The 12,730-nt window shown below is 44.4% G+C and overlaps 1 protein-coding gene across 6 annotated transcripts in view; it reads right to left on the bottom strand.

Moving 5' to 3' along the window:
- The window catches only part of LOC149372118 (inositol polyphosphate-4-phosphatase type I A-like), a 57,117-nt gene that overhangs the window by 18,478 nt on the left and 25,909 nt on the right, over nucleotides 1-12,730 (bottom strand). For 3 of the 6 annotated variants that reach the window (XM_089566496.1, XM_089566493.1, XM_089566495.1), the window contains 5 exons: nucleotides 7,768-7,886; nucleotides 5,368-5,433; nucleotides 4,028-4,134; nucleotides 3,376-3,530; nucleotides 110-2,250 (listed from right to left, as the gene is read on the bottom strand). In XM_089566496.1, the coding sequence (XP_089422622.1) occupies nucleotides 2,118-2,250; nucleotides 3,376-3,530; nucleotides 4,028-4,134; nucleotides 5,368-5,433; nucleotides 7,768-7,886 (580 nt within the window). In that variant the 3' untranslated portion in view covers nucleotides 110-2,117. Of the gene's footprint in view, nucleotides 1-109; nucleotides 2,251-3,375; nucleotides 3,531-4,027; nucleotides 4,135-5,367; nucleotides 5,434-7,767; nucleotides 7,887-12,730 lie in introns of those variants that run through there. The other 3 variants (XM_089566492.1, XM_089566491.1, XM_089566494.1) reach the window with 2 other exon arrangements.

Genomic DNA, 12,730 nt, shown 5'->3' with positions numbered 1-12,730 from the left:
AATACCTCAAGGGCCCTCGGATGAGGGCTTTACATGAGGGGCATTAACCCACTAAAGATATCATGCCACACCCCTAAGGCAGAGTTTAAGTGCCCCCCCCCCCCCCCCCCCCCCAACTGAAGAATGAACACTTGGTTTCGCAGGTCTACTCTGCTTAACTACGTTAAGCCCCTGCTTTTCATACTGAATGCTCACCAAGTACTCCAGCAGTTAAACAGCAGCCACAAGAGACAATAATCTATGATGGCATGTCAAACCGTGGCAATAGGCAACTAGCTGGGAGATGCTTAGTTGTTGTCGCTCTTTGCTCCACTCAGTTCAGGATTTTCTAGAAAACCTGGCCTATTGCCCAGATGTGGCAGGCAAGACAAGCCAGTAGCATAAAACCTTGCAGAGTGTTACTTCCAATCCATTTAGTGCACAAAGTTTGTAGTTTTAGTTCAGTTTCTGCGTAGGAGCTGCTGATGTTTGCTTTGTCATAGAATATAAATTGTGACAGCCCATCGAAAGGCTGGTAAGAGAAATTTAACCGGAAAGAGTGATCTCGATTTGTTGCACACACATCACATATTCTAGCACCTCAAAAATACTGCATGGCATTGCATCGCAATGTCCCTTACGTGCATATATTAATTAAAGGTACAATTTGACACCGAAAACAAATTTTCATTATTACTTTGACTTCATGTTTTTAATTAATTTTTTTTTTAAATGCTGTTTGATGTCTCAAAAATGGGATACTAGCACAGTTCTACTTGATGGCTTGACATGACTGATGGCTGAAGCGGCTGAAATCGAGCAACACCAAAATTATGCCATTGTCTCTAAGCCCGGTTACTTTGTGCAGGTGTGCCAGCAGCGACAGGGGATGGCCAGCTGCGATTGTACACATTTTGTCACAATGATGCATCACCTTGTATAGTTACCACTATGGTGCGTGACTCACCCATGCAAACCTGTTCACGTTCTCACCATTTTCCCCCTCTAACTGTGGTGGAGTTGAAGACGACCTGCCTCTCAGTTGAGACACCAGAACTAGAGTGAGGCATCACTCTTGTTCACCTCTAGTTCAAGCCAACAAACTAAAAAAATGCCATTTTACGCACATTTAAGGCCCTTAAGGTTTAGTCTCCAAAATCTTAAAAATTCCACACTTTGGGATCGCAGCAGTGATGTGTAAGAAGCCCTTTGTGGGCATGCCGTTATTTTTCCTATAAAATTGACCAGAGAGAGATGTCCTTATAAAAAGGAAAAAAAGAAGGAAAACATTTTCTCTTTAAGTGGTACAAAGCTTTTCCGTCAACATGGATGAACCAGATGGTTCACTGTTATTTATGCACTTGTGCCACAAACTTCAGCCTTCAGACCAGGGGCAGAGTTATGGGCAACTTTTGGATGGGAATGGACAGATGGGGGGGGGGGGGGGTTGGAGGATGGTGTTCTTATTTTCACAGTGTAGCTCTTTTTTTCGAGAAAGTGGGAGCCAGTATAGTTTTGCCATGCAAAATTTCCCATTTCTGTCCCCCCAAACACCAACCCCCACTCGCTCCCAACTTAAATCTGCCCCTACTTCAGACCCCATTGGACAAATGCACCTCTGAAACCCATTGTCCAATACAGATGTTACATTTCAGTTCAACATCACCCAGCCACATCTCATGACAAGAAAATTTCACCAGATCTACAAAAGTCCACAGTCATACACTCTGAAACAACAAAGACATGTTGGTAGTGCTCACAAAAGCCATGAATATTGCACCAAGACTTAATACAGGTCTCTGAGAAGTCCACTCACTCAACAACTCATCCAATCGGTGGACACACATGGCTACTCGAGGCACCACTGCAGCTGAGAATCTCCTGGATTTACAAGCTGTGTACGTCAGTGCTGGCAGGATTGCTCTGCGGCATCCCTGTTTCAGTTTGAGTGCTGCTAGTGCCAGCTTACAGCAACAGTGCCAAGAGCGGGAAAGCACTGCCCACAACTAGAGAACACCAAAGTGAAGAGGCGTGGAAACTTGGCATCCTTCCAGATGCGTAGTTCTACCAGTGCCTCTGAAATCCACAGGGAGCAAGGAGGGAGGACGTAGCACTACTGGCACACACCCGGAGAACAGCTAGGACTGGACGTTGCCGAAGGTTCCGGGTGGAGGGCGGTATTGTCTGGGCAATGCCATCAGCTGTAGGCTGTTGAAAGCGTACTTGCGCACGCCGACATTCTTGAATGTGTTGTGTCGCCTCGTGCCCTCACTGCATGGCAAGCAATCAACCAGTGAGGGATTCCGTTTATCCTTTGAACAATCTACAATTTGTCTAGCTGGGCCCCCAGCCACCTTGTATAGATGTAACCCCATGCACAAATGATAGGCAATACGACACAAAGACAATGTACTCATTAACATGTACGTGCACACACAGGAAATATAAAACCTGTAATTATTTACAGACACTCATATTCATTAACGGATGTAAAGAAAGCAGATAGCGTAGTCAGGAGGTCAGGCTTTTTTACTGTGAAATGTGTATATTGGGTGCAGAAAAGCTTGTTGTTTTTACTAATTATTTACGTCATGAGACAACCCTGTTTCATGCTCTAATGTTTGAGCACAGATTGCTTCTTTCTATCACACATAATGTGACCCCCAGCCAAATGAATGTGCTAGTCATGCTTGCTGAACGGGTGTAAAAAAGGAACACCGCTCCAAGTAGCTAGTGTGCAAGACATGCCTCTATATATAAGACAATCTTTGACTGACGCTAGGTGTGTGAGCAGAACGCATTAAGATCAAAGTGCATGCAACACATGCCCTGAATGAAGAGGCACAAACCACAGCTCCTCTGCCTCATGTATGATTTTAGCAGGCTGCACAACATAGCATCATGAGTATTAGCTTGCTTTAGTATTCCCACCCATTGCAATCAACCAAAAAAATGCTTTTTATTGCGAAAAGTGCGCAATAAAGTAAACCAAAAAAAAAAGAAATTACTATACCACAATAGATCATGCGGCCTCTAAATAAAAGAGGGGTGCACCACTCCTCAAATGTGAAAGCTCTCATTTCTCACCACCCAACCACATTACACCACCATCAATACATGACACAGAGGGGGCAGCACAATGTGCAATACCACGTCACTGTTATCGTGCTATAGAAAAGCGCTCTGGCACTGCCCTTCAACTTCACGCTGCAGAAAAAAAGAGCACATAGAGATGATGAAGCAAGCCAATTTTCACCCCGTCATCAATGTGGTGCCTGTAATGCTATCAAAATTGTGAAGCTCAACAAACAAGTGCCAAAAGAAATCACTTTCTGCAAAAAAAATCTGGTGAAACAAGCCTGGACCAAACACGTAGGAAGAGGACGGCCAACTCGCCTTCGCATGCAGGCCACTGCCCTGGGCACTTCCTTGGAATCCAGGCCGAAGTCCTGCAGAAGGATCTGCCCCTGCTCAAGTGTCACGCTCATGCCGGTTCGGTCCTTGGCACTTTTGCAGCTTGTGAAACGCAGCCCCCGCATGCGACGACATGCCTGTACAGCAGTTGCATAAATAGGGCCACTTAATTGCTTTAATTCCCAGCACAACAAATGCAAAAAAAAAAGAAAATCCTGCGCGCTCTCTTTTGACTGACTTGTACAAGGATGGAAGAGGATGGAATCCAAAGCACAGCATGAGAGACTGGCAGTTTAAAACGTGGAATAGGAAGCTATGGCAATGGTGTAGTGGTTGAATGCAGCAGAGAGTGAAGCTGATCTGTCCACGACAACGCGGGTTCCAATCCCGCTCCCACTGTTTCTTTCTCTATTTGTTTCTTTTATTTCACACCCTGACTGAGTGTGACACTCCATGCTACGTTTTGGGCTGAAAAACTCATCATGCTATCGCACAAGCCACCTCTTGGGCAAAACTGTCTCATCGCAACAACGCATGCAGGCATACCATTGAGTGGGTGGACTAATTTATAACATTCATAAAACATGCTGCAGGGACCCTTTAAGTGGTAACTGAGCACGGAAGGGTGCCGTACCTCCATCGCCAGATGAAGAATCTCAACATCTTTGCTCTTGTGCGCACGAACGTGGTTTTGCAGCTGCTCAATGACATCTGCCACAGGTACCTCGCGGGGCTGTATGCCTGCATAATGCGCATCACGAGAGGCACAGGGAAGGAACAACAGTATTCAAATGCACGTTACAAACTGGACAAGGCACACACACAGGCTGCCAAGACAAACATCTGCGTCCCCAAACATAGAGAGAGGTGTGCAGAAGATTAGAAAGGTTCTTTGAGACAACCAGAGGATTCGTCTTTGAGAAAAAATGTCCTGTAATCCTGCTTTCAAGGCATAGCAAAATTTACTGTTGACAAGGGGAAGCTTTGGGCCAGTTGGTCTGACATGTTGGACAGGAGGAATAACCGCAATAAACTCTCCAACATGTCAGACCAACTGGCCCAAAGCTTCCACTTGTTGAACCTTATTTCTCCTACATTGGGCTCTTTTTTGTGTTACCACTCGTCCTGTCCTCTTCTCGCTCTTCAGTCCTGTCAAGTTTGCGGTTATTCCTCCTCTTTACTGTTGACATTTGACTCTTGGGACACTAACAGTGAAGCAAATTAAACAGTGAATATAGAGTACTTGCATCTGACTGGGCATGATTATAGTGTAAAATGTGCTATTGCTGTTGCACTGCAGCTAACAATGAGCGAAACTCATTTCATTTGTATTCCACTAGAGCTTCTACAGATAACATTAACCTGAGAATGTTAAACGCAGCAACATTAACGTTAACAAAGTGTATGAAAGGCAACAAGAAAAAATTTTCTGGCGATACCATAAAAGTTACAAAAACTGGCTACTCTGGATATGTATGCCTCAAATGCAACGAAACACACTTGAAAGAAATAGGCCCAAGACCTAGTCCTAGAGTGTTCTAATGACAGCATGCCCTGAAATAATACTACTATTAGGAAAAGTTAACAAGAAAGCTTGCAAGGTACACTCAAGGTGCCTCTTTACCCTTTGTTAGAAACATGACTGACTCTGTCTTGTAGGGAACCTATCCACTGCGAAGCCAGCAAAGAGTAACAGTTTCCGCTCGAAATTATGCGCAACTCCTAGCTGCACAAAAACTGCTCCTGTGCCGTGAGTGTCTGGAAATGTCAAGATGCCAGAGGCTTCATGAAACCACTTCAAGTGCACCAGATACCGTGGGCACCTGCAGAGTACAGCGTGCATGTACGGTTGCCCACTCAGTGTCATGAATCACATGCCCAGGGCCTCTAGTGTTGAGTTTAATGTGCATGTGCATGTAAGTGTGCATGGCAGTCACCCAATTCAAACGGCATGCATAGCAAAAGGGCACGTACGTCCCACCCACAAATTCTTACGACGGGCTCTGCGCTCTTCTGTGATGGCCCAAGCCACTGCAGCCACTGAAGTCGAGTTTGAAGGCCTTTGTTCAGTATCCAGACAGTCTCAAGCAAACAGCCTTTTCATCTAAATTACCCATAACATACACGTGGCAACTTGCATCTCAGATATGCCACATAGCCAACTGCTACGACAATCACGTCACAGAAAAACACAGTTACAGGACATGAACTTCAATGATTCCTATGTTATTCAATGTTCATAAGGGTGGATAAGATGGCACTTCAAAAAGCTTATTCTGTTTGATTTGATCAAAAGTAGCTGTAAAAGTAAAAGTAAGCGCAAAGTTAAACAAAGAAAGTTCAAGAATGAATCAACGCCTGTATTTCTGCACCACCTGACATGCACAAACTGCAATCTGTTGAACAGAGCCAGCATGGATGCAGGTGGCTCTAATAAAATATAGAATGAAGAAGACAAAAAAAAAAGAAAAACTGTTTCCTGGCCTACACATGTGCTTGTAGCATCATTGAAGTGAATATTAGCTCACACTAGGCTGGCCGGAACAAACGCTGGCCAGGACATGAAAACTGTCTTAAAATCGCGAGTTTAAGCAATGACTCTACAGCACTCATACTGCAACTCACACATTTTACTAGATAAGTTCTGGTAGGCATAACCCCACTAATAAAGGAGCACTACCACTCGGACCAGCAAAAATATTTACTATCAGTGTGTTTACTACATCAGTTGTTGGTGATGGCATGGCTCTACCGATGCTGTCTGGTAGTTAATTGCTTGATCACCAAGCACATAATATTCATTTAAAAAATAGTCTGAAATACCTTCCAACCTGCTCTTATAGTCCCTTTATATGATTTTCAGTAATCATCTTATTTTATCACAATTTTCAATTCATTCACTTCTTGCGGAAGTAGCTCATTTCCACGAATACAACGTGGCTATGAATATAACAAGAGTTTGATTTCGTATGAAAAACAAATCTTCACGTGAATAGAGCATAGTCTGTTCCGCGGCTTCAGCGTCATTCAAGAAGCAATAGATAAGAAACACGCGCGATACAGTCAACTGCGATAAAACTGCCCATGCAGTGACTCTGCGCTGCTTCCTGCTACCCAGTGGTGTGAGCATTCACCCTTTTCTTCCCTTCCCTATTCCTCACTGCACTTTTACTGTCTTTCTTTTCTCAGCAGCCCGCGCCACCATCTTTCTATGTTCATAACCAGCTTTAGTTTTTTTTTTCCCCTGTGCGCACCGCGCACTTTGTCTCACTGCCTCAAGGTGCTCAAAAAGTTGGCTTCTCCTCGCAGCTCATGTGCCTGATGATTAAGCCATTTCAAAGAGCACCACTTCATCATCTTCAGTATCCATTTGCCTCCGAATACTGGCCTCGTTATTACGCTGTTACATGTCTATGGTTGTCCTAGTCTACGGCGTGTGGGAAGTACATCGCCATGGCCAGACACTCTTTACTATAACCATTTCTTCATTAATAATGTCTTGACTATAAATTAAAAAACATGTACAGTCATCTATGGAAGGCGAAATGTGACCACAGTTTCACTTTACTATATCAGAGCTTAATATGGCAGGGTTATACTGTATATGGGTTGAAACATGAAATCCCACAGAGCTTATAAATCTACACAAATGTGCCCGACCTCTCGGCAAAAAATTATGCTGATGTGAGGCATGAAACAAGCTGCTTGGCTCAAAACCAAATGCGAATGGGCTCGACAAGGATGACTTGATTGGTTTCTTTTCGTCTAAGCAATTATTCCCGTCACTGCCCCCACTACAAAAACTGCAATGCTTTGTGCTAGGTGTTAAACAATGCAACATGTGGAAGTTTCATAAGCCCCAGGCAAAAGTTCTCTTAGAGGTACCAGGAGCAACAAGAAAGCAAAATACTTTTTGAAGTAATAGCAATGACTACAATTAGAAGGCACATGGCCTGGGCACTGCAAAAGTAAACCTTTCTCATACTTTGTTTTTCTTGAAGAATGCTGTTAAGGTGCTTATCACAAATTTTGCGTTCATTTATCTTTTTTGTACTCAATGCAGTGTAGGCTTTTCCAATCTTCTGGTGCATACAGAAGCATTGATGCTCACATAGGAGCTACTACATTTACAGAAACGCAATACTTTTACTAACATGTTGACATCACATTTATGCATAGTGCCCTTATGTGATAAAAGGTAAGTCAAAGTAACCAACATCATTATTCGACGGCAGCTTAGATAGAAAAACAAACTATTTAAAAAAGGCCCGGCATCCGTAACAGTTGTGTTCCAGCTGAGGGCACCACATAGCACATTGAACTTCACAGAAAAACCTGACAATCAGCACAAAGAGGAGTGCTTGATGAGCTTACTCCGTGTCTTTGGTGCATCATGTTTCGGCATGGGAAACTTTTGGAGCTGCTTGTGGTACTCCTTCAGTGAGGCTGCTCCGTCCAAGTTGATTCGTTCTTGAAAGCTTAGGTCACCAAGCCTGTGTCAAGTAATCAATACACACCTGTGTTGCGCATCTGAACACCGATATGAAATTCAAGCGACTTCTACAAGAAGTGACTTACACAAGAATCCTGGCACACACAGCAGGGTGCCTCCTTCTGTTTTTATTTCAGGAGAAGGCAAGAACAAAGTGCTCCCGTTGCATTCAAAGCTCGAGTTTAAAGAAGGGTCCAATACTTTGCCTTTGCCGAAATGTCTGACTATGCACATAATAAGATGTGCTGTGCTGGGTTTTATGGCACATAGGCAACTAAGGCCATCATGCAACATAATAAGAATCCTACTACTATAGACAATTGATCTAGTTGGTGGAACACCTCTTTTAGAATCAGCACAACACACCAGAACAAGGAGTTCCGAGCAGAAGAAACATCCAGTAAAAGCACTTGAACGAAACACAAGCCACTTCTGCATCTGAATGCTTCTACACCATGCTATACCTGAGGTTTCAAGGCTAGCACTGAAGGACAAAGCATAATTACATCAAATGCAAGTAAGGTTGGGCGAACCCATAGAAATATGTTGCTTTCTTTTTCATTGTTCTTAAGCACTTTCAAGCAATAAACTGAACATTCTGCATTCATACCATCCAGTGGTTTGGTTTATGGGGTTTAATAATAGAGAGTTTCAGTATAGCGTTAGCGTGATAGCAGACCTAAGGGAAATTACGTTAGCGCTCACAAGCAACTTATCCCCACAGACAGTTTTAGTATATAGCGTTCTGAAAACGTTAAACACGATCTGCTTGACACGGAGGCCCTTCTAACATGGTCGCCGCTGTCGCTGACTTGCCAAAATATAATATTTCAGAGTCTTTTAAGCCAATTATTACAGCAACGCTTATTTTTGCCACCAAAATAGCCCAAAAATTGAAATAAAGTGAAATAAGAAACGTAAAACAGTGGCGCCATCTAGTCAAGGCAATGTTAAGTACAAACCGCTCGAGCAAGAATATTTTCTATCGCATGATGAGTAATGTTAAAAAAACTTGTGTATATTTAATTAAATTGTTGTGTTCACAATTGGTAGCCAGGTGCTGGAAGTAGTAAGAGAATATGTCTATTTGGGGCAGGTGGTGACAGCTGATCCGGATCATGAGAGGGAAATAACTAGAAGAATAAGAATGGGGTAGAGCGCATATGGCAGGTTCTCTAAGACCATGAATGGCAGTTTACCAATATCCCTCAAGAGAAAAGTATACAACAGCTGTATCTTACCGGTACTCACTTATGGGGCAGAAACGTGGAGGCTAATGAAAAGGGTTCAGCTTATGTTTAGGACAACACAGCGAGCTATGGAAAGAAAAATGATAGGTGTAACGTTAAGAGATCGAAAGCAGGCGGAGTGGGTGAGAGAGCAAACACGCATTAATGATATCCTATTTGAGATCAAGTGGAAGAAGTGGGCTTGGGCAGGGCATGTAATGCGAAGGCAAGATAACCACTGGTCCTTAAAGGGAGACTGAAGCACTTTTTTTGAAAATCGGGCTGGCAGCCGCGTCCTATAGTTTTTCATGCTCTATACTGGAATATCGCATCCAAATAAGGAAAAAACAAGCGCGAATTGCCTTTTTTAGCCGAAACATGCGGCCTGTGCCGCGGAGCACGCCGCGCGGCGCGCGCCCGCCCGTGATTGGTCAAGAGAGGTCGTGACGTCACTTTGAGGAGTGGAGAAGCTGCCGATGCTGATCCGGCGCTGCGTTGAGTGCAGATCGCAGCTTTCAGTGTCGTTGTAAAAGCGAATACGGTGACTATTTTTTTTTACTGACCTCCGAAGAAAAGGATACTACAGTTTGCTCATTCCACGTATCGCCTGAAACCAAAAAAGACACAAGCAAAAAATTCTACGCCTAGCACAAACATACGCCAGCGTCAAAGACGTGATGCAGGCCATGCGTAAAAGGTGCCAGCACAACCTCGGCTCTTGTTCTCGGAAAGGAAGGGGTGCGAACAATACTCAAGTCAATTACCACCACCCGACGCCTCCTGGCTCACCCGGAAGAGCGTCATCCTAAAGAAAAGGCCCAAGGCACTGTGTACAAAAAATCCTGTTCTCAGTACCCGGCGTTGCAGGTTGGGGCAAGAAAGTATATTTCAAGGAAACGATGAAGGAGCACAAAGTTGATGTCAAAATTAGCGAAGCGCAGTGGCCAAGCACTGCGAGGCATGTGACCACAGGATAGTGACGCAATCATTGTGCGCTGGAAACCAAGCCAAATACGCGCACATGGCTGCTGCTTCACTCGTGGCGCGTTCAACAGATGCCAGAAAATATTAATCGCTGCCTCGGAAACGTTCGCCCTTCCTAGATTTGCAGTTTAGGTTCAGTGAAGTCGTTGCCAACTATATGTGTGTTTAAAAGCCAAGCTAGCTGCAACTCGCCCGCTGCCATAACTTGATGAAGAAACCGAGTAAGGTTGCGGTGTTTTTTTTGCAAAAACTCGGTTGTCATTCATTTGTCTCATAAATTTGCATCCGAAATCAACGTCGAACACTTTCATTTTAATCGCTTAGCTACGATTAAACGAGCTGCCGCATATGAAGAGCTTCGATGCTTGCTTGCTTTACTTTATTGTGCTTTGCTCTGCTTACTTGCTTGCTTGGACACGTCGAACCGAGTATAAAATCACTAACCGAGCCTTGCTGAGAACGTCTCAGGTGGTCTGGCCGCACCTAAGCTGAGGAGAGCGACACATGCTTAAGCCTCTATAAGGTTTCCTCAGGGGCTAAGTAAGCATGTTTCTACTTTTAAAAGAGGCGCTTCTTCGGAATGGTAACACGCCTCTCATGCGCGAGAAAATCGAAGGAACTGTGTCATGGTTCAGCCGCGCCTTTTCGACAGAAATCTCCACAGGTCACATTAGGGACAAGCTCTGCATGTAGCCGCTCTTACGAAAGTGCTTCGAGCAGAGTAGGCTTGCTTTGGTCAGCTTGGAATTCTTCGTCACAGCAGCGAGCGCTTACGCTGCGAGCTTTTGATCTTGCGAAAAACAGTGGAAGACGACACAGTCTCGGCCGTATTTGTTCATGGACACGAACGCAGAGTAGTACCTCGTGTTGAATCTAATTATCAAGGTGGGCTGACACGCTTTGTACGTCACAACGCACGCAGCACGAGAAACAACGCGCGCTGCACGCGCGCTGCACGCGCGCTCTGCTGCGCCGAAGTATCCCCGGCTCCTCAACGTGACGTCACGTTGGCCGACATGGACGAGGTTTCCCTCTCCGCTGTTCTCCTCTCCTACGCTCGCGCGGGAGGAGATTTGAACATCGCGTTTTTAATTGGTGATTGCGCCACTGTTTTAGCCAAAATCGAAAAAATAATTTCACAGACGTCATCAGCAATGACACTACTTCAAATCCCTAAAAAATTAGCTGATTCGAAAACCGCCTCAGTATCCCTTTAAGGGTAACGGAGTGGATTCCAAGAGAAGGCAAGCGTAGCAGGGGGCGGCAGAAAGTTAGGTGGGCAGATGAGATTAAGAAATTTGCGGGAATACGGTGGCCGCAACTGGCGAAGGACAGGGTTAATTGGAGAGACATGGGAGAGGCCTTTGCCCTGCAGTGGGCGTAGTCAGGCTGATGATGATTATGATGACGATGATGTTGTGTTACATCGTTTAAGTACATAAAACAGGGTGACAAAGCTTGAAATCTATTTTTGTTTCATTCCAGAAGTTTGTGTACGTTTGGGGCAGAACCCGCTATTCTGCTATACATGCAATTACGCAAAGCCAGCAATACTAAAACTCTCTAATGTCTTAAAGCGATTCAGGCTATCTGAAATTGCACAGTGCACACGCCTTTAGCGTTTCACCTCCACCAAAATGCGACCACCGTGGTCGGGATCTAACCCGCGTCTTTTGCGCGCGTGCGTGCGTGTGCACGTGTGTGCGTATAGTACTTAAAAACCAACATACAATATAAATCAAGATTTCAGAAAAAAAGCAAAAACTTTTGGCCAGTTCTTTGGCATACCTTTCAAAGGCATTCAAAAATATGTTATGTTAATCATTGCTGGATTTTTCAGACTGAAAGAGAAACAGATTTGTTGAGCAATTTTTTTTTTCCGAATTTTTCCTCACGGTACTCGTCTCCAATACCATCTAGTGTGTCAGTGATATGAAACTGCTGTTTTCTGCCAAGACTTCTGCCAAGAGAGGGGGAGCAGGCTGGGACAGCTGCATGCTCGCGTTGACATCCCTAAGCAAGGTCATGCCACTAGCACTGATCACATGGGTGGCACTGGTCCTTCTTTCCATCCCTTCCCTCTCCTATATGCTCCCCTCCATTACCCTCCTTCCTGACCTTTCCCCCTCACCCTCTTACATTGGACATAGGACACTACTCAAGCCAGGAATCAGTGCCTAACAGCTGCGCTGTAGAAACACGTCAAATGACTGAAAAATTCTCCAAAAGAAACTTTTCTGATGTTTCTAACGAAGCTGTAGTGGAATCTAGCAAGAAAAAAAAAATTTGGATCCTTAAATTTCATCTGGCAGCCCATTAAAGTTTTTAAATAACACCCTAAAAAACATATCAATAAGTGCTCCATCAGTCGTGAAAGAAAGCGAAATTTTAAAATGGGAGGGGGAGGACTTTTTTTTTCGTCAGTGTACATCAAGCCACAGTTTAGTATAATACAGTGGCAAGAGCCCTGTAAGTGCACCCAGCACATACTAGGGAGCACCAGGGGCCAGTACGTGATCGAACACAGGCATATCAAGCTACCAGCACCAAATACTCCTGGCTGACAAAGATATGGATTCTTGTACAGTCTGTTTTTCGACCACACTATGCAAGTTTGAAAGCATGTCAATCA

The sequence above is a fragment of the Amblyomma mixtum genome, chromosome 1 (assembly GCF_055824585.1).
Source record: "Amblyomma mixtum isolate Tamu chromosome 1, ASM5582458v1, whole genome shotgun sequence".
NCBI lineage: Eukaryota > Metazoa > Arthropoda > Arachnida > Ixodida > Ixodidae > Amblyomma > Amblyomma mixtum.
Note: the sequence above shows the minus strand (reverse complement) of the source record. Positions and strands in the feature narration are given on the sequence as shown.